The sequence below is a fragment of the Loxodonta africana genome, chromosome 19 (assembly GCF_030014295.1).
Source record: "Loxodonta africana isolate mLoxAfr1 chromosome 19, mLoxAfr1.hap2, whole genome shotgun sequence".
Lineage (NCBI taxonomy): Eukaryota > Metazoa > Chordata > Mammalia > Proboscidea > Elephantidae > Loxodonta > Loxodonta africana.
This window is the reverse complement of record NC_087360.1, coordinates 58,952,970-58,980,666: the sequence shown is the minus strand read 5'-3', so window position 1 is coordinate 58,980,666 and position 27,697 is coordinate 58,952,970. Positions and strand designations below refer to the sequence as shown.

General features: G+C 44.4%; 1 protein-coding gene across 1 annotated transcript in view; it reads right to left on the bottom strand.

Annotated features, from left to right (window-relative positions):
* Nucleotides 1-27,697, bottom strand: part of ANK1 (ankyrin 1) — a 164,180-nt gene that overhangs the window by 51,571 nt on the left and 84,912 nt on the right. The window contains exons 11-22 of the mRNA XM_064272784.1: nt 27,359-27,457; nt 26,799-26,900; nt 26,201-26,299; nt 24,461-24,658; nt 23,777-23,866; nt 23,213-23,311; nt 11,273-11,470; nt 8,819-8,917; nt 6,540-6,638; nt 6,198-6,296; nt 1,633-1,725; nt 1,099-1,165 (exon numbers count right to left, since the gene is read on the bottom strand). Of these exons, the coding sequence (XP_064128854.1) occupies nt 1,099-1,165; nt 1,633-1,725; nt 6,198-6,296; nt 6,540-6,638; nt 8,819-8,917; nt 11,273-11,470; nt 23,213-23,311; nt 23,777-23,866; nt 24,461-24,658; nt 26,201-26,299; nt 26,799-26,900; nt 27,359-27,457 (1,342 nt within the window). The remainder of the gene's footprint in view (nt 1-1,098; nt 1,166-1,632; nt 1,726-6,197; nt 6,297-6,539; nt 6,639-8,818; nt 8,918-11,272; nt 11,471-23,212; nt 23,312-23,776; nt 23,867-24,460; nt 24,659-26,200; nt 26,300-26,798; nt 26,901-27,358; nt 27,458-27,697) is intronic.

Here is a 27,697-nt window from a genome sequence, read left to right as displayed (position 1 = left end):
AAAGAGGTTCAAATTATGGGTGAATCAGCCGCTAGCAACCCCAGCTTCCTCTTTGTCTCTCTCATCCCCCCGTGCCTGGGCCCTTGACCTTGCACTGTCATTCACTGTCACTTAGCAGTGAATTTTCTGCCTTTGTGGTCTGGAGCTGACAGAATGAAATCACAACAGCTCATGCAGTTATTATCACACACACAGCGGCATGGGCACGAACACAGAGATGGACAGGCAGGAACAACCTGCCAGGGCATGGATCTGATGATGGTAAATTTCCTATTGTAGTTAAGCTCCTGGCTCCGGTTGGGTTAGCCATCAGAGGAGGGTGGAAAGCATAAATGGATTAGTGAGAGCTTGGTTTGCTTAGGGTGAAATGCACTCTGGTGGAAAGGACCACAGGAAACAGAAAGCGTTTCATACCCATGATAGTTATATGAGCAGTTCCTGGAAAGCAAAGAAGAGTCAAGTTTAAGGAAGGATAGGACTGAAGTCAATTAAAGTGAGAGGCATATTATCAAAGGGGACACAAGGAGAGCTTTCATCTTCTAGTTGACAAAGCTATACAATCACTGAACAAAACTCCTCTGTGGTTCATGGATGCCGAAGTTAAAGTAATGCTCTAATGACAGATATACCCAAAATCTTAGTGACACACTGGGGTTAGAAGAGCAGCTTATTAAAAGAAATTCTTACAGATTTTAAATAATCAGTTTGTTATTTCTTCAAAGCAGGAGGAAAGCAACCAGGCAGAAGTTTCTTACAGTTCCTCACAGCTCTGAGAAGTGATCTGAGTAGAATTATCCTCCAGTTTGACACACATATCAAAGATATGCATACCCAGAGCTATTTATGAAACTTCATGGGATTTTATATTTTAATTGGAGACGTAAATCTTCCTTCTCCTGAAATTATATTAAAAGAGTGTTTTTGATAACAGACATTTAAAAAAAAAATGGCTATCTCTGGGTTCAATTCAAGTCTGCAGAACTTGGGTGTGCCATGAGAACCCTTGAGTGCAACACGCCTGGTAGCAGGAAGCCCCTCAGTGAGTGCCTAGAGCCCCATCTTTTCCCTGAAGCCTGAGCTCATTATCCCAGACTTTACCTTCATCTTCGGAGACATCCGGAATCTCATCTACTGTCTCAGGGAGACTCCTCAGGTGCTTGTCAGACTAAATGAGAAGAAGCAGAGACTTCAACCCAAATGGAACACTGAGCCCTTTCACCAACCCAACAGTTACCTGGTCACAACTGTGGAGACCGTGGAGAGGAGATGGAAAAGGAGATTTATCCCAAATGAAGAAAACCAAAGCTAAGAGGCTCTCAGTCTAGAAACGGATATGTGGCAGGAACCATGAGGAGGATAAGCAGGAAACTCCAGCTTCCCATTTCCCCATTTCTTCCCCAAACCTCATCTTGCTGCTGCCCCTTTAGGTCTGGTCTCATCCTCAGTTCCTCAGGCCACTAGGTGGCAGTACAACTTCGCCTGATGGATGGGGAACAACCTTCCCCACTCTTGGCTTCCTACTAGGTGTACAGCCAGGGAACTCACTCCACTTTGGGGAGGTTAACCCACAGGGACACCCTGTCAGTCCAGCTGTGTGTTTAGGAGGGAAGTAAGGGGGAGAAGCAGACATACCTTCACACCAATTTCATCCGTGACAACTTTGAGCACTTCTGTTACAGAAATGTAGTTCAGGCACTCTGCTATTGCCAGGGGTGTGGCTCCATTCTGGGAAGAAAAGCAGGGGCAAGATAGGATTAAACAAGGAAATCAAGTCTGGGAGGTAAGCCCTGCCCCACTTGTGCGTAGACAAGCTCACCTTCTAATTGTTCGGAAGAGCCTAAGTGGATAGACTCTGATTTGGAGCCAAGAACAACAATCCCTGCCCATGTGTGAGCCTATATATATGTTAGTGGCGATGCCTGCAGAGGCATGGTGTATGGGAGAAGGGAGGGCAGTGGTATTTTAAATCTGTAGCATTGAGTTTGAGGGCCTTGAAACGAGAGCAGGGGCAAACATCACCAGGACAAGTCAAGAAACGCCAAGAGGGAAGCAACAGGGAAAGAATCGGCCAGGAAGTCGCCACATGCAATTTTAAGAATATAAGTGCAGAGCAATGCTACTTCCGAAGATCAGTTCTCTGGGTGTCAGTAACTGAGCAGTTATTGCTGTTAAGCTGCTGTTGAGTCCGCCCCTGACTCATGGCGACCCCATGCACAACCGGATAAGACTGTTGTGATCCATAGGGTTTCCACTGGCTGATTTTTGGAAGGAGATTGTTAGACCTTTCTTCCTAGTCTGTGCTCCACTGAAATCTCTTAAGCGTCCCAGCAACACACAGGCTGCCACTGACAGATGGGTGGTGACTACACTCGAGGTGCCTTGACCTGCAATCACACCCAGATCTCCTGCGTGAAACTAAGAATTCTACCATTGAACCACTGCTACTGTCATTAAAATAGTTAAAATAATCCATATACTTCAATTAATGGCTATCAAGCTAATCAAAAATCATGAATAACCAAAATTAGGGCGGGGTATATTTTTATATTCTGATTTTAAGAGGAAGTTGTTGTTGTTGTCAGGTACCATCGAGTCTGTTCTGACTCATAGTGATCCTATGTACAACAGTACCAAACACTGCACCATCGTGCGCCATTCTCACAATTGTTGCTATGTTTGAGCCCATTGTTGGAGCCACCACGTCAATCCATCTTGTTGAGGGTCTTCCTCTTTTTTACTGACCTTCTGCTTTACCAAGCATGATGTCCTTCTCCAGGGACCGGTCCCTCCTAATTACATGTCCAAAGTAAGTGAGATGAAGTCTTGCCATTCTTGCTTCTAATGAGCATTCCGGCTGTACGTCTTCCAAGACAGATTTGTTCTTTCTTTTGGCAGTCCACGGTATATTCCACATTCTTTGACAACATCATAATTCAAATGCATCAATTCTTTTTTGGTCTTCCTTATTCACTGTCCAGCTTTTGCATGCATATGAGGCAACTGAAAATACCATGGCTGGGGTCAGGTGCACCTTAGTCCTCAAAGTGACATCTTTGCTTTGGAATACTTTAAAGAGGTTCTTTTGCAGCAGGTTTGCCCAATGCAATACGTCATTTTATTTCTTGACTGCTGCTTCCGTGGGCATTGATTGTGGATCCAAGTAAAATGAAATCCTTGACAACTTCAATATTTTCTCCATTTATCGTGCTATTACTTATTAGTCCATTTGTGAGGATTTTTGTTTTCTTTATGATGGGGTGTAATTCATAGGCTATAGTCTTTGATCTTCATCAGTAAGTGTTTCAAGTCCTCTTCACTTTCAGCAAAGTGGTGTCATCTGCATATCACAGGTTGTTAATGAGTCTTCCTCAAATCCTGATGCTGTGTTCTTCTTCATACAGTCCAGCTTCTCGGATTATTCGCTCAGGAGACAGACTGAATAAGTATGGTGAAAGGATACAACCCTGACGCACACCTTTCCTGATTTTAAGCCATCCAGTATTCCCTTGTTCTGTTCTAATAACTGCCTCTTGGTCTATACACAGGTTCTGCATGAGCACAAGTAAGTGTTCTGGAATTCCCATTCTTCCTAATATTATCCACAATTTGTTATGATCCACATAGTCAATAAAACACAGGTAAACATCTTTCTGGCATTCCCTGCTTTCAGGCATTTGACATCAGCAATGATATCTCTTGTTCCCTGTCCTCTTCTGAATCTGGCTTCAATTTCTAGCAATTCCCTGTTGATGTACTGCTGCAACCACTTTTGAATTATCTGCAGCAAAATTTTACTGGCATATGATATTAATGATATTGTTCAATAATTTCCTCAATCTGTTGGATCACCTTTCTTTGGAATGGGCACATACATGGATCTCTTCCAGTCAGCTGGCCAGGATGCCGTCTTCCACATTTCTTGGCATAGACAAGTGAGTGCTTCTAGCTTTGCATCCGTTTGTTGAAAAACCTCAACTGGTGTTCTGTGAATTCTGGAGCCTTGTTTTTTTGTCAATGCCTTCAGTGCAGCTTGGACTTCTTCCTTCAGTACCACTGGCTCTTGATCATATGCTACCTGATGAAATGGTTGAATGTTGACCAATTCTTTTTGGTGCAGTGACTGTGTATTCTTTCCATCCTCTTTTGATGTTTCCTGTGTCATTCAATCTTTTGCCTAGAGAATCCTTTAATAATGCAACTTGAGGCTTGAATTTTTTCTTCAGTTCTTTCAGCTTGAGAAATGCCGAGTTCTTCCCTTTTGGTTTTTTAACTCAAGATCTTTGCACATTTCATTATAATACTTTACTTTGCCTTCCTGAGCCACCCTTTGAAATCTTCTGTTTAGCTCGTTTACTTCATCATTTCTTTCTTTCACTTTAGCTACTCAGTGTTCAAGAGCAAGCTTCAGAGTCTCTTCTGACATCCATTTTGGTCTTTTCTTTCTTTCCTGTCTTTTTAATGATCTTTTGCTTTCTTCATGTATGATATCCTCAATGTCATCCCACACTTGTCTGGTCTTTGGTAATTAGCGTTCACTGCGTCAATTCTATTCTTGAGATGGTCTCTAAATTCAGGCGGGATATACTCAAGGTCATACTTTGGCTCTAATGGACTTGTTTTAATTTTCTTCAGCTTCAGCTTGAACCTGCATATGAGCAACTGATGGTATGTTTCACAGTTGGCCCCTGGTCTTGTCCTGAAGATGATATTGAGCTTCTCCATCGTGCCTTTCCACAGATGTTGTCGATCTGTTTCTTATGTATCCATCTGACAAGGTCCATGTGTATGACTGTCATATATGTTCTTCTATCACCAAGACCATATTTTCTAACTACTGATCCTTTTTCTTTGCTTCCAACTTTCGAATTCTAATCACCAGTAATTATCAATGCATCTCAATTACATGTTTGATCAATTTCAGACTGCAGAAGTTGGTAAAAGTCTTCAATTTCTTCATCTCTGACATTAGTGCTTGGCATGTAAATTTCAATCATAGTTGTATTAACGGGTCTTCTTTGTGGGCATATGGACATTATCCTATCACTGACAGCACTGTACTTCAGGACAGATCTTGAAATGTTCTTTTTGACAATGAATGCTCTTTTTGATATCATTCCTCTTCAATTTGTCATTCCCGGCATAGTAGACCATATGATTGTCTGATTCAAAATGGTCACTACCAGTCTATTTCAACTGACCAATGCCTAGGTTATTGATCTTTATGCGTTCCATTTCATTTTTGACAACTTCCAACTTTCCTTGTTTCATACTTCGTACATTCCACATTGCAATTACTAATGAATGTTTGCAGCTGTTTCTTCTCATTTTAAGTCATGCCACATCAGCAAATGAAGGTCCTGAAAGCTTGACTCTATCCACGTCATTAAGTTCAATTCTACTTTGAGGAGGCAGTTCTTGCCCAGTTATATTTTGAATGCCATCCAACCTGAGGGGCATAGCTTCCAGCATCACAGCAACACGCAAGCCACCACAGTACAACAAACTGACAGGTAAGAGGGGGCTGAGAGAAAGAGTTACGCAAAAATAAATTGACTTCGAGGCTTTTTTTTTTTTTTTTAAGTTCTTTAGTGGTAGAATGTGCCCTAGGCTCCATACAGATTCAGTCCCATTCACAGTTATAATTTCAGCAACCACGTCTACAAAGGTCCACATACTTTCAAAGCTAGAAGCAGCTATGGAGACAATCTAACAAAACGTCCACATTTTAAGATCAGAAAATTCATACCAAACAATGGCCACAGATGTTGGTAAGGATAATTCTGAGGCCCCAAAAGATCATGAACCACCCAAGACATTTAATTTTGCTCGTTTGTACCATACTTGAAGCAGCCTCATAGAATTTAGAAAGGGATTCAAGAGGAGGATATACACAAAAGTAAAAGGAGGAGAATAAATAAATGATGCTTAAAAGGATAACCTTCAGTTAGCAAGAAACAAAAACTGATCACAACACCCAGGGTCTTGTGTACCCCAAGTAGCTGCAACTTTATGGTCTTGCAGCCCCTCCCAGCTCCCAGATATAGCACAGTAAGTACAGATTGAGAGAGACTGGCCAAGTTCGAAGTATAATTCAAGTTATTTTTAACATCCAGATGAATCTCCATGGTTAATGGAAGTCTCACAGGGCTTCCCATGGAAATCAATATTCTGAAACCAGAAAACCAGTTGATACTTACAAAGTTGACCTCATTTGGGGAAGCACCATTTTTCAGAAGAAGAGTCACAATATCTGTATGTCCTTGTTGGGCTGCCTGGTGCAAGGGGCTGTATCCTAGCTATAAAACAAGGTAGACGTTTTGGCAAGGTTAACTCTTAGAGGAAGAATTTCCCACATACTACAGAGCTTATCCATCTATTGCACACAACATTAAAAAATGCATTTTCCATATTTCCTCATTCACGGTCAAAGCTTAAAATTATGGCAGAGCCTCCAGTGCGCCCAGTGCAGCTCTGGCTGCACCCTAATTTGGCACTTAAGAACCATCAGCCTAAGTGTCAGGTTTAAGGTGTCCCTGTACCTTGGTCTTGGCATTGACATTGGCCTTCTTCTGTAGCAGAAACTTCACCAACTTGATATTTCCGTAATGACAGGCCACATGGAGTGGAGTATAACCCATCTGAAAAGCAAGAGATAAGAATGGATGGCCAACAGGGCTTGTGGGCAGACCAGGAAACTTTATGGATTGTGCATTAATGAAGTCCTTACAAACATACTTGATTAAAAGAGAGGCTAGACAGGGAAAATTCTGGAAGGTTGACAGCTGCTATAAGGTATAAGCTGTACTGCTATTACCATCAGATACCATGGGCCTGAAAAGGTAGTGTTCAGTTTCAGACAAGTGAAGTGTGAGATGCTTGTGAGATACCCTGGTGGAGATGACAAGTAGGCAACTGGAAAACTGATACTGAACCCTGCAAAGAGGTCTAGCCTGGAGATATAAATCTGGGAGCTATCAGCATATAAACCCCCCCAAAACCAAACCCGTTACTGTTGAGTCAATTCCAACTCATAGCAACTCTGTGGAACAGAGCAGAAATGCCCCATAGCATTTCCAAGGAGCAGCTGGTGGATTCGAACTGCTGATCTTTTGGTTAGGAGCCGAGCTCTTAACCACTGCACCACCAGGGTTCCAGGCTAGAGAGGTAAATCTGGGAGCTATCAGCATATGGAAGCGAGATGAGTGAAATCACCTAGGACAAAGGGTAAAGAGAAAAAAGCTGGGCCTAAGTACCTAGGCTATATTTAGAGGGAGAGTCAGACCTTGAGGGGGCTGCAAAGAGGTGGGAGGAAAACCAGGAGAGACTGTGTTACAGAAGCCAAAGGAAATTATTTCAAGGAGGAAAGAGCTATTAGGCCCCCAGTGGCTGAGAAGGCTAAGCTGAGGACAGATGGTAGCGTGGAGATCGCTGAAGAATAGGCTTGTTACACTAGAAAGATGAAATGCCTTTGTTGTTGAGTGCCTAGAGTACATTTCAACTCATAGCGGCCCCATGTGACAGAGCAGAACTGCCCCGTAGGGCTTCCTTGGCTGTAATCTTTACAGGAGCAGATCACCAGGTCTTTTCTTCCACAGAGAGGCTGGTGGGTTCGAACCATCAACCTTTTGGTTAGCAGTCAAGCGCTTAACCTTTTGTAGCACCAGAGCTCCTTGAAATGCCATTCTAGAAAACGGTTTGAGTTACTTGGCTGTAGCACAATAGAATTTATAGGAACGGACCATTGTTGGATATGAGTGGGCTTTGGGTATTTATTCTTTTAAGGAGCTAATTTTGCAGGCATCTGTCCTGTTTGTTATTTTGTTGTTCCCTGGGGGAGGCAAGCCAAGGATCTCCAAGCTCTTTGGTCCTAAGTTTCCCTGGGAAGCTGGTGCCAGGTTCCAGAGACAACCTTACCATAGACCCTGTAAGCTAGACCTTCATATACAGGATGGCTCTGGGACCCTCAAGGTAGTTCTAACACCCACTGTAGGGTCTCTCAGGGTCAGGATCCCAAAAGACTAAACTGGACCCATCAGAGAAGCCTTGAAGATCCGGAACATTCTCGGACTCTAAGCAGATTCCTGATGAAGCTGCAGGCACTTATGGACGAAAAACAGTTTCTAGTATTTTGCCCCAGGGAGACTCTTCAACATAACATTGTCCCTTCCTTATGGGTGAAAATGCTTCTGCCATGAAGCTTCCTTCCTCCCATCAAATGGAAACACTCTTTTGCCTTTGTGCTCCCAGGTGGTTCAGCTCTACTCTTCTACCAGCTATCACACTGTGCCGTTCATTCCAGCCTCTTACAATCTCCTACACACTGAGCTCCAAATGCCTTGAGGGTAGGTACCAAGTGTGTTGTCCACAGGATTATTCTCATTCCACTCACACAGCTCCTTGCACATAGGGGAGATTGAAAGAAAGTTGAACTGAACTTAGCTAAATGCTTAAATAACAGGGCTGGGTTTTTGTGTGAAGGCAGAGAAGTCTACCATTTTGACATTATTGAGATAAGATCTTGAAATCATGATCAAACAGACCTGCCTTCAGGTTCCCACTACAGAGGCTCAAAGACCTAGCAAACGTTTGAAAATTCCCAACTGAGAAGTGAGATAATTAGGATTGGTTCTTGCAAACTCCACTCCTAGCATGAGGGAGTGACAACGAAAAATGCACCACTGGGTTCAAAGCTCTGTGGAAGCGACCATTCAGAAGTGTGAGGGGTAGGACCACTGGGGAGGACCATGTGAGCATGAAGGGGGGGTGGTGAAGGGTGGGGACACATACACAGGCCGAAGAGTGAGGTTGCAGGCCTTACCCGGGTGGCGGCATCCACTGTGGCACCGTGGTCAATCAGCAGCGTTGCCACTGGAACGTGGCCTTCTTGTGCAGCCAGATGGAGGGGAGTGAGTCCACTCTGGAAAGAAAAAGATGTTCATCACCTTCTATCCAGAGCAGAATTCCAGGCCACAATGAAACTACTAAGGCAGCTGAATCTGGCTCTGCAGCCACCAATGAGCTATTCGACCTTGGGCAAATCTCTTCTGCTCTAGGCCTCAGTATCCATATCTAAAAAAAGAGATGGTTAAACTAGATCAGAGGTCAGCCGTTTTTTCTATAAAGGGTTAGGTAGCCAATATTTTAGTCTTGTGTCTCTGTGTCTACCCCGCTCTCCCATTGTAATGACAAAGCAGTTATGGTCAACACATTATGGATGTGTCTGTCTTCCAATAAAACTTTATTTACACAAACAGGTGGAGGGCCATCCACCTAGTGTCTTAACTAGATAAACTTTAAGGTACCTTCCAACTGTAACATTCCCCATTCCTATGATTCTAGGTGAGCTTTAGAGCCTTGGTTTCCTTATGTAGAAAATGGAGATTATCACCGAACTACCTCAAAGGCAAGGTAGGGAGCAGTTGAGATAACCTAGGTGAAAATACTTTGACAGCACTATGTGCCGTGTAAATGTAGTATATTATTATATCACAGCCAACGGTGTGCTGTAAAGAGGGTGGAGGATCCTCCTGGGAGTGAAAAGATCATATTCTTATCACAGCTTTCTCATGAGGATATTAGTGTATCAGAGATCTTGTTTGTTATGTGGGTGCTCAAACAAAAATGCTAGAAAAGTCTTTTCTCCCCTGTTCCCTATCTCAATACATTTTATCAATGATGGGATAAACCAAGTTCCAATCTCTCTGCCATTGAGAAGGCAGTGAGTAGGGTTAGTCTCCTCTGCAGTGACTCTGCTTCCCCTCTTCTGCTCTCTGCACTTTCTCCAGAGCCCCAGGAACAGTAACCTTCCCCAGCTGAAGCCTGAGCAAACAGGTCAGCCCCTCCAGGCAAGTGGGTTTGGCTGCAGTGAGAACAGTCCATAATTGTGTAGTGCCTTGACCCATTCTTGGGATAACACCAATAGTCTACCATGTGAGAGTGGTGAATGGGTGAGTGGCTCTATTCCCAGTACAGAGAATTACTCCATCATTATTCTCTCCTTACATGTGTTTTACATGGCACAACCAAGAAAACCTAGAATCCCACTAACTATAATGATGCTACCATGACAGTTCCCTCCTTGGGGATCACCTGTCTAAACTTTTGTAAAGAGAGCCAATGGACTGTAAGGTTTTAGGAAATCTGAAGTTACCCTTAGAATGCTTATCTTTCTGAAACACTGCAATGTCAATTTATCATCTAAAGAAGTTGTTCTTCATATTCCATGATTCCATTTCTGTGAAATGTCCAGAAGAGGCAAATCCATAGAGACAGAAGACTAGTTGTTGCCATGGGCTGGGCGGAGGGGGTGAGGAGTAGGGAGTGACCGCTAATGAGTATGGGGTTTCCTTTTGGTGTGATGAGCACGTTCTGAAATTAGAGAGTGATGATGGGCACACAAAACTACTAAATTGTACAGTTCAAGATGGTGAATTTTATGATATATGAATCACATTTCAATAAAACGATTATAAAAGAAGTAGTAGTTCTTAGTCTTTTTTGGGGCCAGACACTCCTTCTAGAAGCTGATGAAAACTATCACCACTTCACCCAGAAAAATGTTCACAGGCCTCTCCTCCCAAAATGCTGTGTACAATTTTAGAAGGTTGTATATTCATACACCCATCATCCCTAAATTGAAAACTCCTAGTCTAATGTAATTTTTTTTTTTAATGTATAGGTCAGTATTTCTTTTCAATTTACTTCGTTGTTGTTGAGACGATACACAGCAACACATGAACCAACTCAACCGTTTCTACATGGACAGTTCAGTGACATGGATTACATCTTTGCAGTTAGGTCAGTATTTTTAAAAAATATCTTCTTCCACAGAAAACGAATTTCTAGCACCAAATTATTTAACACGTTTCTTGGGAAAGTATATTGTAGGTTTTAGTAATGATCTTCTTGGCAGATTCTTGAGTCAATTTATTTAGAAAGACAGAATGGTGGAGGAGAATTGGCAAAGGTTCTGGCATTCAGATAGGCTGGGGGTATGTCCTAGCTCTACCACTGACAAGTGTAGGACTATGCAACCTTGGGAATCTGTTTTCTTATTTACAAAACTGAGATAAAACTTGCACAGGGTTGTTATAGGGATTACATACATACACGCACACGCACACACACACACACACACACACACACATATCATCATTACCTAACCTAGAACGTGGGCACATGGTAGGTGCTCCATATTCAGATATTCTATCTAGTTAGCTGACACTCACCCATCACTGAAATTACAGGGCAAAGTGGAAGACGCCATGTTTACCTTGTTCCCCAGGTTGCTGTTGGCTTGCTTGGAAAGGAGCAGTTCAACCATCTCTGTGTGACCCTCTTGGGCAGCCAGGTGAAGGGGTGTCACTCCTTGCAATGACTCTGCATTCGCTGATGCCCCATATTGCAGGAGACTGCAGGCAACCTCCATCTGGTTCTGCTTGGCAGCGATGTGCAAAGGGGTGTAGCCGTTCTGAAATAGAAGCCACCCCATACCTGCTTACAGGAATCCTGAGCTCCCAATATGGATACACACCTTAACTTTTAAATCACTTGCTAGGACACCTACTGAGAAGGGCTGGGGTCACCTAGGAGAGCAATTCATTGTAAACAAACAAACAAAATAAGATCCATTTGATTTGGAGACAGCTTTCAAGGCTCCCATAGCCAGCAAATACCTTGTTCCTTTTTTTTCCCACAATCTATTTTCTATTATCACACTTGGAGGACAAGCTGCTGGGCAGGAAGTGATCTGTCACCAGGAAGAGCTAGGATTCAATTAGGTAGCCCTATAGATCAACCAGATACCCTGGTGGCATAGTGGGTAAGTGCTAGGGCTGCTAACCAAGAGGTCTGCAGTTCAAATCTGCCAGGCACTCCTTGGAAACTCTATGGGGCAGTTCTACTCTGTCCTATAGGGTCGTTATGAGTTGGAATCGACTCAACGGCAGTGGGTTTGGGTGGTTTTTATAGATCAACCAGAAAGCTAGGTAAGTAAGTAAACTACCCTGTCTGACAACAATAAGAACCAAAAAACCCAGCCATTTAATAAAAGAAAGGGAACAACAGCCTTTCTACTATACCAGTGCATTTGGACCAAGCGTTCCCCTCTGGGCTTGGCTGCCTCAGGCAGCATGGCATAAAAGGGGCTTGAGGACTGCGGAGGGCCAGGACTAGCTCCACATTTACTTAACTAGTTGTGTGACCTGGGGCAAGATATTCAACAGTCTTGGCTTCCTTTTTTTTTTTTTTTAAACTCCTTAAAAGTGGATAGTAACATCTACTTGTTCATTTCTCAAAGTTGCTGGTGTGGATCAAATATCATAATATATATGAAAGTGCTTTCCAAAATCAAGGTATAAAGGCAATAAACTTTCGCACCATGGTTTTGTGGTGTTGCTTAGAGTGTGGTCTATGGGTTACTGGTTCACAAGCTGTTACAGACTCATCATAAGAGTAAGGAGCTTGGCTCAAAAGTAAATCAGCTATGTCACCATGCACTCTTTATTCAACTGACTTTTTTTGGGGAGGATAAGGTGTTATAAGACTTTCTCAATGAAGGAAGCAGTGCACGGATTTGCATTCTGGACAAGCTCCTTATCCCACCGCAGACAGGTTACAGTCTATAGACTGGCTACTTTGCTCATCACTGTTAGAAACCATTTTCACCTACATTGTTTTTTTTGAACTTTACTGCAACCATGGAAGGTAAGTAAAACAAAAACAACCCCAAAAATCCAGTTGCTGTGGAGTCAGTTCTGACTCGTGGTGATCCCAGGTGTGTCAAGTAGAACTGTGTTCCACAGAGTTTTCAATTCAACGGCTGATTTTTTTGGAAGGAGATCACCAGGCATTTCTTCTGAGGCGTTTGTGGGTGGAGTCGAACCGCCAACGTTTCGGTTAGCAGCTGAGCATGTTAATCATTTGCACCACTAATATTATTCACGTTATCCCATTAAATGTCTTATCTGATGTCACTTAGTAAGTGGAATAAGAGATAATCCAACCCTGGCCTTCTGAGTCCAAATCCTGGGTTCAATGTGTATACAAATCACCTGGGCTCTTGTTGAAAAGCAGATTCAAATTCAAGAGAGCTCAAGATCCAGCATTTCTAATAGGCTACCAGATGATGCTGTTGGACCACAGACCATACTTTGAGTGGCACAGCCCTAGAGCCCCCAGGGCCAAGGCGAAGGCCAGGCCTGAGGGCCTCCTGGGCAAGACTTTCTGGGCCTATGCCCAGCCCAGTTCCATAGCAGATGGCCACCTAACATGTGATCTGTTGTAAGGCTCATGGCTTCTTCACCTTGGCCAGCATTCCTCTGGCCATCCCAGCTGACTGAATTCTCCCCCTGCCAGCCACTGTCTTACTGTGAAAATCAATGTTTCTGATTCTGCCAGGATAAGGAAGAGGAAAGGGGAAAAGAAGAGGCTCTATACAGTCAAATCCCAGTTTTACAGCATTGGAGGACAGCAGAAGGGATACCAGGGTCAGTCTGTAAAACAGATTTTATGGGAAAAGGAAAAGCTGTCATTTACTCAAAGAATTCAATTGAATAAAACCTTAATCTCTTTGAAGAATGGTGTCAATCATGCTGGTGTTCCTCCTTTCTAATTTTACTCGCAAGAAAATATTAAATTCTCTTTGTTACTTGGGTACATGTAACAAGATTGGCATCTTGATTATAATAAAATGAATTCAACAGAACGGTTTTTTACTGTATCAAAGGGGAGGAGGGGAGAGAGGTGTGGTTCAATGGTTCACACCTGGGATTTGGAGTCAGAGGGTCTGGGTTCCTGCCTGTCGCCATCTTGGCTGTGTGACCTTGGGCAGGGGGTGAAGGTCATAGACCCTCTAAGGCAAGGAGCATAAAGTGCCTGTCTGCTCAGCTGTTGCCAGGATGAGACCAGATAGGTGAAGCATCTCGCCAGAGCCTGGCCCAGAGCAGGCATTCATTACACGAGAGCAACTAGGACTTTTTTTAATGTACGCAGGACAGTGTTGTGGCTGTTGGGTGCTGTTGAGTCAATTTTGGCTCATAGTGACCCTAGGAAACAGAGTAGAACTGCCCCACAGGGCTTTCTTGGCTGTAATCTTCATGGGAGCACACTGCCAGGTCTTTCTCCTGCGGAGCCACTCAGTGGGCTCGAACCACCAACCTTTTGGTTAGCAGCCAAATGCTTAACTGGGTGTGCCACCAGGGTCCTTCCCAGGACAGTAGCTGGGGAAATTTGAAGTACATTCATGGAAGGATAACCAGGAGTCCCAGGCCACTTGGGCAGCTGTGGATGTCCACACTAGCAAGAATAGCACTCTGTTCTGGCCAAGGGCAAGTTTAGTTTGGGGTTAGAGCCCAGAAAGGAGAACAAGTCAGTAGTTTCAGAACACGGACCGCCCTCTGCGCTTCACCAGAATCAATACTAAAGGAAATGAATGGCCTTCTGTAGGTGACAAGGACAAAGGGCAACCAGGTAAGAGTCAGGGAGAGGTTAGGGAGGGATACGTGCCAGTGAAAGGCTCTTCTTCCCAAAGAAAACCAGCTCCTCCAAAGGAATGCATGTGAGAGAATTTTGCCAAAATGTTAAAACAGTATCAGCATCAAAATTAGAAAGGGGAGGATTGGTTTGGGTGCAGAGAGATTTACATGTGAAATTCTACAAAATTGCCAGACTACTTTGGAAAGTATTTTTTGCCATGGAAGCAAAACCCATCTGTACAGTGTTTGTGCTTGGATTTAGCTCTCCTTAAATATCATAAATCTGGCTTCTGTTTCTTTTATATAAGTAGGAGAGTGGGGAGGAGGGGAGCCCAGATTTTTATTTTTAGAGGCGGGAGTAAGTCGACATCGCACCAGCTGCCTGCTCAGTCTACACAGTGACGTGGAGCTTTCTACAACAGTAGCAGAGACAGAAACCCAAGGAAACAAGGGGGGCCCAAGCACTGCTGTGTCTGCAGAAAAGCGATGCTGTGAAATTAAGATGAGCATGCGATCTGAGAAGGGACGAGGAACCGCAGCGCCCCACTGAGTTTCACTAACTTGGCCACATCTGCCTTGTAGTTAGCAGGTGTCAGCTGGAACCCCTGGCGGACCCACCCCATTGGTCCTTCCACTGCACACACAGACACCTGTGGCCTGACTGAGCGCTGGACTCTGCTCTCCCATCATTACCAACTGATTCTCGTGCGACTTGGCTGCCTGCGAGCACCCTGAGTACACAGACTGCGAGTGCCTTATAGCCCTCAGCCTTGTGCTGGCTGTCTCTCCCCTCCTTCTCTGTCTCTGCACCACCCCCCATGACGCCCTTTTCCCCCCACATACAAATAAGACACCTCTACTGGCTCATACCATTGAGCATCCTCATTCTCCCTCTGCAGGCAGCCTATTCCCAAAAAATAGTCCTTGTGTTCTGTCGGGTCTTTTATCCCTACGCCTCATACTATCACCATCCCAGTCTGGTCTTACCTAAGCAACTCATGTCTGCTCCCTTTACCTCTAGTTCCCTTAAGGGTCAATGAACGTACTGCTCTGAGCAGTTCTTTTCAGAGGATGGCATGAGATTGGCACACTAGACTTATGTGTAACGTGTACTACATAAAGATGTGCCTCATTGAAAAAAAAAAAACACTTTCCAAAAGACTGAACTCATAAAAGAAAGAAATTTGGGGTGAGTATTTCCACTCCACACAGGTTCCTTGAGAATCAGGAGGTGGAGCCAAGATGGCGGAATAGACAGACGCTTCCAGCGAGCCCTCTTTACAACAAAGACCCAAAAAAACAAGTGAAACGAGTATATTTATGACAAGCTAGGAGCCCTGAGCATCAAAGGCAAGCTTAGAAAATGAACTAATGGGCAGGGGGAGGAAGAGACAGTTCAGAAGTGGAGAGGAGTTGCAGGACCTGAATCACGGGGAGCCCTCAGGCACCATTCCCAGAGTGCCAGCGGCAGGCTGGTACTAGTGTTGGGCTGCAGTTTCCTCAGGGAGAAGCAGGCAGCCACACAGCCCACTCACACCTCAGGAACCTGAGGAGAACGGCGCTCTCAGCAAAAGCTAAGTGCTTGTGTATATTTTACCGCGCCCTCCCCAACCCCAAGCCAGCTTCAGCGGCTGAATTCCCTAGGCCTGAGATAGGCCCTGTTGAGCACCTAGAGCTATCCTCCCAGCCTTGGAAAAGGAAAAAATTTGCAACTGGGGGACAAGATAATTTGCCAGCTCCACTAACCAGGGGAACTGAGGACAGAAGCAGCTACCGTCCAGGCACAAACCATCCATGGATTTTGAGTACCTTTCCCCTTTGCATGGACCTGTGTGGGCCTATTTCAGGAGAAGAGGCCCTTGCTGGCAGACTCCAACTGTTTCAGCTGTGCAGTGAACATCTGCCTATTAAACAGGGTCCTCACCTACCCACATCAGGGGCCTAAGGACTGGTAGCTCCACTCAGGTCACCCAGCCACCCGCAACAGGGGTCCAAGAGTAACTGGTACCTCCCAGCCCTTACAACCAAAAACACTGGGTGCCCATGGTCCATCTGCAGAACCCACCCACCTGCATGCTCCAGGGAACAGGGACGCACTTTCCTCAGAGACACTTGGGGTCGGTTCTCAGGCCCCTACCTTGTTCAGAGTGTGACCCCCTGCTGCAATCAGATACTGGTACATATACCAATCACCCCTGCCCATGTAAGACTGTAGGACAGAGCCCGTACTACACACTTGATGATCAGCTACCTGGACACCTGAGCTGAATTCATACAAGAAAAGTGAATGGACTCCTAAACTCATATACCTGATAACAGCTGTAGCCATCTGGGGACAGGACATCAGAGCTCCAAAGGCGAAAATAATAAGCTAGCTCACTCAAGCAACCCATTTGGGTATATCAAAACAAAACAAAGCAAGAAGCTATGACACAGTAAGCAAGCATAAACTAATACAATAACTTACAGATGGCTTGGAGACAACAGTCAATATCGAGTCACATAAAGAAACAGACCATGATCACCTCAACAAGCTCTCAAAACAAAGAATCCAGGGATCTTCTAGATGAAAGTGCATTCCTGGAATTACCAGAGGCAGAATACAAAAGATTAATATACAGAGCCCTTCAAGACATCAGGAAGGAAATGAGACAATATGCAGAACAAGCCAAGGAACACATAGATAAAGCAATTTAAGAAATTAAAAAGATTTTTCAGGAACATAACGAAAAATTTAATAAGCTGGAAAAATCCATAGGCAGACAGCAATCAGAAATTCAGAAGATTAACAATAAAATTACAGAAGTAGACTACTCAACAGAAAGTCACAGGAGCAGAATTGAGCAAGTAGAAGTCAGAATTTCTGAACTTGAAGATAAATCACGTGGCATTAATATACTTGAAGAACGTAGATTCCTTGCTTCAAGGATCCAGTAAGTTCTCCTACAGCTCTGAAGCCTTCTCAAAGTGTGATCACTGCACCTTCAGCATCAGACCACCTGGAGCTGGTTAAAAGGTAGATTTCTTGGCCTTTCTGAAGTCCTGAGGAATGGGAACTCTGAGCACAAGACTCATCACTCCCCAGGAGATTCTTATATGTGCTGAATTTTGACAGCTTACAAAACCCAGCTGTCTTAGTTATATTGTGCCGCTATAACAGAAATACCACAAGGGGATGGCTTTAGCAAAAAGAAATTTATTCTCTTGCAGTCTAGGAGGCTAAAAGTCCAAATTCAGGGCAAGGCTCTCTTTCTGTGTTGGCTCTGGGGGAAGGTCCTTGTCATCAATCTTCCCTGGTCGAGGAGTTTCTCAGCACAGGGACCCCAGGCCCAAAGGATGTGCTATTCTCCTGGCTCTTGTTTCTTGGTGGTATAAGGTCCCCATGTCTCTCTACTTGCTTCTCTCTTTTATATTTCAAAAGAGATTAAGACACAACCTAATCTTGTAGTTGAGTCCTGCCTCATTATCATAACTACTGCTAATCCTACCTCATTAACATCATAGAGGCAGGATTTATAACACATAGAAAAATCACATCAGATGGCAAAATGGTGGGCAACTACACAATACTGGGAATCATGGAATAGCCAAGTTCACACACATTTTTGAGGGACACAATTCATTCCATGAAATTCCACCCTTTGGTGCCTCAAAATTCATGTCCTTGCCACATGTAAAACACACTCACCACATCATATTATAGCAAAAGTCTTAAATCAACTCCAAGTCCAAAATCCAAATATTTCTCTTCATCTGTGAAATCCAGAATATGAGTTATCTGCTTCCAAAGTATAATGGTGGAGCAGGCACAAACTGGACATTTCCATTACAAATGGGAGAAACTGAAGGGAAAGAAGGGATAACAGGCACCAAGCAAGTAAGTCGAACACATTACATTAGCCCTCAAGGCTTGAAAATAATCTTCTGTTCTCTGACACCACTTATACAATGGCCCTGCCCTCTAGGCTGTAGGTATTGGCCTCACTCTCCAGATTGAATGGAGGCCCCTAGGCCCTGGGCTTCAGCTCTGCATTCCAGGCCCACTGGAATGGCAACTCTGCTCCCTTGACTTTGGGTGGCCCCATTCTCCTAGTCCATGTGAGTGGCGACTCTGCCCTTTAAAACTGAGGCAGCTCTGCTTCCCGAGTTCCTTGCCTATTCAGCTTCTACTTCCTGCTTCCTTGGCCTCTTGGCCCTTTGGGCATCACTGCCTGCCTCTACCCTGCTGGGGCAAGTGTTCTAAGCCTCTGTAGTTCCATAGATAAGTGCCTGGAGGCACCTCACTCTGCCAGTAAGCTTCAGCTGCACGGCGCTCAGCTCTCTTGCTCTGTGTGTTGGCAAGCTGAGCTCCAACGATAAGTGCCCAGAGGCACCCCACTCCACCAGGAAGCCTCCTGTGCAAAGGCACTCAGCTCTGTCGCTCTGTGGGTTGGCTCCAGCGCTGTGTCCCGCTGGTCTCCTGGTTCTGCTGCTGCCATTTCTCTGCCACTGCTGGTCCCCTGTGCTGTCTCCAGTGTAACAGCTCTCCTCATTTCCTTCTTAGTCCTCACCAGAATTGTCTTTGATGTCCGTAATTCCACCAACAGTCTCTTCAAGGCAATCTAGCCTTTTACTGTTAGGCACTTTAGAACTCTTTCAGCCTCTACCATTCACAGTTTCAAAACCGTTTCCACACTCTAAGTGTCTGTTAGAGCAGCACTCCACTCTCAATACCAGATTCTGTCTTAGATGTCCAGTGCTGCTATAACAAAAATACTACAATTGGATGGCTTTAACAAAGAGAAATTAATTTTCTCACAGTCTGTTGTTGTTGTTGTTAAGAGCCGTTGAGTCAGTTCCAACTCATAGTTACCCTATGTACAATAGAATGAAACATTGCCAGTCCTGTGCCATTCTCACAATTGTTGTTACACTTGAGCCCACTGTTGCAGCCACTTTGTCAACCCATCTCATTGAGGGTCTTCCTCTTTTTTGCTGGCCCTCTACTTTACCAAGCATGATGTCCTTCTCCAGGGACTGATCCCTCCTGATAACATGTTCAAAGTATGTGAGACGTAGTCTCACCATTCTTGCTTCTAAGAAGCATTCTGGGTGTACTTCTTCCAAGAAAGATCTGTTCCAAATGTCAGTCCTTGGTACATTGAGTATTCTTTTCCAACACCATGATTCAAATGGGTCAGTTCTTCTTCCATCCTCCTTATTCATTGCCCAGCTTTCGCATGCATATGAGGCAATTGAATACACCATGGCTTGTCTTCAAGGTGACATCTTTGCTTTGCAACATTTTAAAGAGGTCTTTTGCAGCAGATTTGCCCAATGCAACGCATCTTTTGAATTCTTGACTGTTGTTTCCATGGGTGTTGATTGTGGATCCAAGTAAAGTAAAATCCTTGACAACTTCAATCTTTTCTCTGTTTATCATGATGTTGCTTATTGGTCCAGTTGTGAGGATTTTTGTTTTTTTTACGTTGAGGTGTAATCCATACTGAAGGCTGTGGTCTTTGTTCTTCATCAGTAAGTGCTTCAAGTCCTCTTCACTTTCAGCAAGCAAGGTTGTGTCATCTGCATAACGCAGGTTGTTAATGAGTCTTCCTCCAGTCCTGATGCCCTATTCTTCTTCATATAGTCCAGCTTCTTAGATTATTTGATCAGCATACAGATCAAATAGGTATGGTGAAAGGATACAACCCTGACACACACCTTTCCTGACTTTAAACCACGCAGTACCCCTTGTTCTGTTTGAACGACTACCTCATGATCTATATACAGGTTCCTCAGGAGTACAATTAAGTGTTCTGGAATTCCCATTCTTTGCAATGTTATCCATAATTTGTTATGATCCACACAGCCGAATGCCTCAGCACAGTCTATAAAACACCGGTAAACAACATCTTTCTGGTATTCTCTGCTTTCAGCCAGGATCCATCTGACATCAACAATGATATCCCTGGTTCATGTCCTCTTCTGAATCTGGCTTGAATTTCAGGCAGTTCCCTGTTGATATACTGCTGCAGCCACTTTTGAATGATCTTCAGCAAAAATTTTGCTTGCATGTAATATTAATGATATTGTGTGATAATTTCCACATTTGGTTGGATCACCTTTCTTGGGAATAGGCATAAATATGGATCTCTTCCAGTCGGTTGACCAGGTAGCTGTCTTCCAAATTTCTAGGCATAGATGAGTGAGCAAGCTGCATCCATTTGTTGAAACATGTCAATTGATATTCTGTCAATTTCTAGAGCCTTGTTTTTACCAATGCCTTCAGTGCAGCTTAGACTTCTTCATTTACTACCATCAGTTCCTGATCATATGCTACCTCCTGATACCTCCTAATGTTGACTAATTCTTTTTGGTATAGTGACTCTGTATATTCTTTTCATCTTCATTTTATGCTTCCTGTGTCGTCTAATATTTTCACCAAAGAATCCTTCAATATTGCAATTTGAGGCTTGAATTTTTTCTTCAGTTCTTTCAGCTTGAGAAATGTCAAGCGTGTTCTTCCCTTTTGGTTTTCTATCTCCAGCTCTTTGCACATGTCATTATAATACTTTGTCTTCTTGAGCAGCCCTTTGAAATCTTCTATTCAGCTCTTTTATTTCATCATTTCTTCTTTTTGCTTTACCTACTCGATGTTCAAGATCAAATTTCAGAGTCTCTTCTGACATCCATTTTGGTCTTTTCTTTCTTTCCTGTCTTTTTAAGACCTTTTGCATTCTTCATGTATGATGTCCTTGATGTCATTCCACAACTCGTCTGGTCTTCAGTCATTAGCGTTCAATGCATCAAATTTATTCTTGAGATGGTCTCTAAATTCAGGTGGGAAATGCTCAAGGTTGGAGTTTGTTCTTATTTTCTATAGTTTCAACTTGAGCTTGCATATGAGCGATTTATGGTCTGTTCTATAGTCAGCTCCTGGCCTTTTTTGACTGATGATTCTGAGCTTTTCCATTGTCTCTTTTCACAGATGAAGTCGATTTGACTCCTGTGCATTCCATCTGGCAAGGTCCACATGTATAGTCGCCGTTTATGTTGGTGAAAAAAGGCATTTGCAATGAAGAAGTCATTGGTCTTGCAAAATTCTATCATGCGCTCTCCGGCACTGTTTCTATCACCAAGGCAATATTTTCCAACTACCAATCCTTCTTCTTTGTCTTCAGTTTTTGCATTCCAATCACCAATAGTTATCAATGCATCCTGATTGTATGCTCGATCAATTTCAGACTGCAGAAGTTGGCCAAAATCTTCAGTTTCTTCATATTTGGCCTTAGTGGTTGGTGCGTAAATTTGAATAACAGTCGTATTAACTGGTCTTCCTTGTAGGTGTAGGGATATTATCCTATTACCGACAGCATTGTACTTCAGGAAAAATCTCAAAATGTTCTTTTTGTCAATGAATGCAACACCACTCCTCTTCAATTTGTCATTCCCAGCATAGTAGACCATACAGCTGTCCGATTCAAAATGGCCAATTCCAGTCCATTTCAGTTCACTAATACCTAAGGATATTGATGTTAATGCGCTCCATTTCATTATTTGACAATTTCTAATTTTCCTAAATTCATACTTCTCACATTCTATGTTCCTATTATTAATGGATGTTTGCAGCTGTTTCTTCTCATTTTGAGTTGTGCTGCATCAGCAAATGAAGGTCCCGAAAGCTTGACTCCATCCACGTCACTGAGGCTGACTCTACTTTGAGGAGGCAGCTCTTCTCCTGTCGTCTTTTGAGCACCTTCCAACCTGAGGGGCTCATCTTTCGGCACTATATCAGACAGTGTTCTGCTGCTATTCATAAGGTTTTCACTGGCTAATGCTTTTCAGAAGCAGACCATCAGGTCCTTCTTCCTAGTCTGTCTTAGTCTGGAAGCTCAGCTGAAACCTGTCCCCCGTGGGTGACCCTGCTGGTATTTGAATACTGGTGGCATAGCTTCCAGCATTACAGCAACACACACGACCCCACGGTACAACAAACTGACAGGCGCGTGGGGGTCTCACAGACTAGGATGCTAGAAGTCCGAATTCAGGGTGTCAGCTTCAGAGGAAGGTTATCTCTCTCTGTCCTTGTCATCAATCTTCCCCTTGACTAAGAGCTTCTCAGCACAGTGACCCTGGGTCCAAAGGATGCGCTATTCTGGCTCTTATTTCTTGGTGATATAAGGTCCCCATGTCTCTCTGCTGACTTCTCTCTTTTATATCTCAAAAGAAACTGACTTAAGACACATCCCAATTTTGCAGATTGAGTCCTGCCTCATTAACATAACTGCCATAATCCCACCTCATTAACATCACAGAGGTAAGGTTTACAACACATAGGAAAATCACATCAGATACCAAAATGGTGGACAATCATACAGTATTGGGAGTCATGGGCTAGCCAAGTTGACACACATTTTGGGGGGACACAATTCAACCCATGACACCAGCTGACATGCTGGGGGAATACATTTGTTGTGTAACATGAACTCCACCTCGGTGAGGTAACCTGTTGCTAAGAAGTGTTACCCATTTCCCGTTCCACTCCTGGTCCCCTAAAAGCAGCAATTATACTGTAGGTAATGTTTGTGAAGGTGAGGTGAAATTTCTGAGGTAAAAATAACAAAACACAAAAACTCTTCAGCTACTTTTGAAAAAACCCTCCCTGGAGGACTGGCAGGTGGTCTGCTCTCCAGGGGCCAAAGGATATGAGAGCGTCTCAGTCAAGAGCCTCTAGTCTGTAGAGAAAGGCAGGGCCTTACCAGAGCAGGACTGTGTGGGGAGCTGCCCCGGGGAAGCAGCAGCTTGACAATGTCCAGGTTGTTGTGATGAACAGCCAAATGCAGAGGAGTCAAGCCGTTCTACAGAGGGGTAAGACACAAAAGAAAACAGCCTTCACTCTAATGGAATTTCTTTTAGGGATTCCTTTAGCTATGTTGTTTTCGTTGTTAGCTGCTGTTGAGTAGGTCCCCTGCACAACGGGATTGGACCATTGTGATCCATAGGGTTTTCATCGGCTGATTTTTGAAGTAGATTGCCAGGCCTTTCTTCCTAACCTGTCTTAGTCTGGGAGCTCCACTGAAACCTGTTCAGCATCATAGCAACACACAAGCTTCCACTGACAGACGGGTGGCAGCTGTGCCTGAGGTGCATCAGCCACGAGTCAAACTCGGCTCTCCCTCATGGAAGGTGAAGATTCTACCACCTTTAATCTCGTTAAAAATAATTCCAGAGCCAGTCATGACCTGGAGTCATTAAAAGGCACAACCAGCTTTAGTCTTTGTTCTTTCCTCTAACCTAAAGGAGAGAGGGAAGTTCAAACTCACTTTTCCAGCGGCGTTTGGATGTTCTAGCAGCAACTCTGCCACCCTGACCTTCCCGTACTTAGCTGCCACATGGAGAGGGGTAAATCCTTTCTGAGGAGAAACACAGGCTATCAAGACCATGGGGAGACACATCTGTCCTCCCTGGAGAAAGGGCCCATGGCAAAGGAGGTTTACCACCTTAACTGGCATGGCGATGCCAATAAAATGAAGGACAAAGCAATTTTTGATCCTTCCAAGAGGCCAAGGATCTTGGGAATTAGCAGCTTCTTTTACCATTCACCATTAGAGCCTCTCTGTGATACAGTATAAAGCCATCACGTATTGTTACTTGGATCCTAGCTATTTGAGGGCAGGGACTGAGCCAATCTTTGATGAATTCCCAGCACCTATTTTTTATCTATTTTTTGTCTAGAGCACATGCTCTACAAATAATTGTTCCATGATAAGCAGGTGATGGGTAGGTGGGTGCATGCAAAACTGTGGTTCACCATTTTTTGTGGGGAAGGACGACAGCACATCAGGCTCGCAGATGGCGGCAAGTCCTTGGGTGCCAGCCCTCCCAGCAGCTTTCAGCATCATCGTCATCAAGGTAACAAAGAGGATCAGACGAGAATCTCCTCCCACTCACAGGCCCAGTTGTGACTAGCCTATGGCTTCCTGAGAGAAGAAGGAGGAAGGCTGTACCTTAGTCATGCAGGCCTGGGATGCTCTCTTTTCCAGAAGGGTCAGGACTGTCTCCACATGGCCCTCTCGGGCTGCAATGTGCAGGGGGGTGTGCCCAGCGGTGGTGGCGAGGTTGGGGTTGGCATTGTTGTCCAGCAGGAGTTTCACCATGTTTGCGTGGCCAACGCGAGCTGCACAGTGAAGTGGGGTCTGGTCATCCTGGACCCCAAAGTGAAAACAAAGAACAGGGAGTGTTGAGTTTACCTAACCCAATTCTTCACTTTATAGAGAAGGAAGTTGAGGCCCAGAGAAGTAAATTGACTTTCATAAGGTCACACAGCTAGTAAGATGAAGAGCTGGGATTCAAATCAGGTCTGACCTACAGAAACCGATATCCTCAACCTCATTTAATCCTTCAAATTAGTTGTTATTTCCATTTAACTACCCAAAGGCTCAAGGAGCTCTGGTGGCACAATGGTTAAGTGCTCAGCTGCTCACCAAAAGGTCAGCATTTCGAGCCTACCAGCAGCTCCATGGGAGAAAAGACGTGGTGATCTCTCCCATAAAGGTTACAGCCTATGAAACCCTATGGGGCAGTTCTACACTGTTCTATAGGGTCACTATGAGTCAGAATCAACTCAACTCAATGGCACACGACAAAAACCCAAAGGCTCAGCACTCCATCTACAAAATGGGAATCATAAATATCTACCTCACAGGGCTATGGTTCAGATCAGGCAGATATTATATATAAAGTGTTCATCATGGTGCCTGGCACATAATAAACCAGCTGCCTTCAAACCGATTCCGACTCATGCCGAACCCATGTGTATTAGAGTACAAGTGTGCTTCATAGGATTTTTAAGGCTGTGATCTTTCAGAAGCAGGTTGCCAGGCCTTTCTTCTGAAGCATCTCTGGGTGGACTCAAACCTCCAACCTTCTGGTTAGCAGCTGAGCGTGTCAACCATGTGTACCACTCGGGGACTGTTGGCACATAATAGGTAATGAATAGATTGTGGTTGTAGTTACTGTCTCCCATGTGGTGCCTGAGTGGACACTCTCGTCTCTGTTTGAAGTCCACTTTGTCTCTATGCCAGGGGTTGTGGGAGACACTGTTGAAGGGGAAGATGATGTTGTGCCCCTCTTTTGCCCCACTTCCTGTTTATGCCTGATGGCTAAAGGGGTTCCGTCATCTCGCTCTTGGAATCATGGGTCCTGGAGGCATCCCTCATGTGGCCCAAACACAAATCACTGACTGAACTCAAATGGAGCCTTCTGTTGTCTGTTGGGTTAGGAAAGCCTGACTCGGGCCACATCCAATCAATTTGCAAATTCGTCAGCTTTTTCTTCACTCTCCCGATCCCTCGAAAAATTGTTTTACAACAAGAGGGAATCACCCATTCTTAAGACCAAGGAATTCCTGGCTTCTGTTCCTTGGCAACATTTTCTTCGAAAAGTTGCTTCTTTTCTTAAACCATGACTGCTTGCATCATAAAACCTTTCAGCCCAATAAACATTGCAGGCCAGGCCAGCCATGCCCCTTGGACTTGAGGCTTTCATTATCCTAAAAAAGCCATCGCTCTCTGACACAAAAATATCGCCTGCAAAGTCTGAGAGTTTAGTGCAACCTAAAATAGAATGGCAAGTAATCTTTGTGCTACAAGTGCTGCAGCCAGACCTCTAATTAGGATGGATTTCTCCCCACAGCACTTGAATTGCTTACACTCCAGGATCCTTCCCTTCCCACCTCCAAAACTCACCTTGGCCTTGCCATTGACTTTGGCTTTGTTCTGGAGCAAATATTCGGCCACTTCGATGTGCCCTGCTCTGGCTGCCATGTGTAATGGGGTCTCCACTTTCTATAAAATAACAAAATTACAGAAGTGCTAACACATGTTGGGTTTCCAAAAGGACACATACAGAGCTCCAAAGTGCCAGCTGGGAGAATCTTGGCAGGTTTTCCTGCAAAGGGTGGAGCTTCCCCAGCCTGCAGCTCTTTCAGCCTGGTGATGCCTGGTATGTGTGTGCATGTGTGTATATGTGTATGCGTGTGCATATATATCCCAGGTACACTTAGAAGTAAGCCTCAGAGCTAAAGAATGTTAATGTATTCCCAGGTAACACTTAGACAAAAATTCTCAAATTACAGTCCAAAATAAAAACTCCAAGATTTTGGGGATATGAAAAGTTTACTTGGGAACGCATCAGTATATGGGGATGCTCTCCTCTACTCTGAAGCCCCCGCTGGCCTGAGAATTCTACCTCTACCCCAGGAGAGGAGATCTTGAGAGCACTCGTGAGAGCTCACCTCTGAGCTCTTGGTCCAGGGGGAAGAGCCTTGCACTCCCTGTGACTCACCACGTTGGAGGAGACATTGGGCGACGCTCCCCGCTGCAGGAGGTTCTTCACGATGGAAAGATGCCCCATGAAGGAAGCCACGTGGAGAGGCGTCAGGCCAGACTAGAACACAGAAGAGAAAGGAGTCCTTCTCTGCTCCACAAGGAAGAGAGAGAGCAGAGCCATATCCAGTGCTTTCTTGCCTCTAGGGGCTCCACAAATGGTTGTAAAAAAAAAGGGAGTTAAGTGAAGAGGGTTTGCTTCCCAGAAAATGGCTGGAGAAAAATAACCGTGGGGCAGGCAAGTTCTGCCCACTTTGACAACTTGAAAAATTGCATCTGATCTTGGAAAGCTCCCTAAGACGTGACACATATTCCCCTGTCTTAATCACCTCTGATTAATGCCTTCATCCCTTCCAGCAGTCTACATTTCAATTTTTATCTCACATGTACAACATGCAGCTCTGCAACTGTGCACGTGTGTAGCTACGATGAGCAGCTCTCAGAGAAGGGAGTCGTGCATGCTGTTGGAAGAAGACCACAGGGCAGGGAGCTCACGCTTATGTGTAGAGTGTCTCCTACCTCGGTGACTGCGTCAATCGAGGCTCCGGTCTTCAGCAGCAGCTCCATGACACGGCTATGGTTCTTCTTGCAAGCGATGTGTAAGGGGGTGAAGCCATTCTGCAGCCCCACATGAAGGGAGATAAGCAGGAGAGCTTACACACTAGCCCAAGGAACACCCAGAATATCACCTTGCTGTTCTAAAAGGCAGCCTCTGCCACAGCCTCTTAGAAGAATCCAAGAGAATAAAATGCCAATTAATAAGAAGCATGTAAGAGACAGGTGGCTTTCACTTTATGGACCAGGCATGATCCTGAGCATCTTGTTTCTAAACTTTTGAAAAATTGTTATCATATTTTT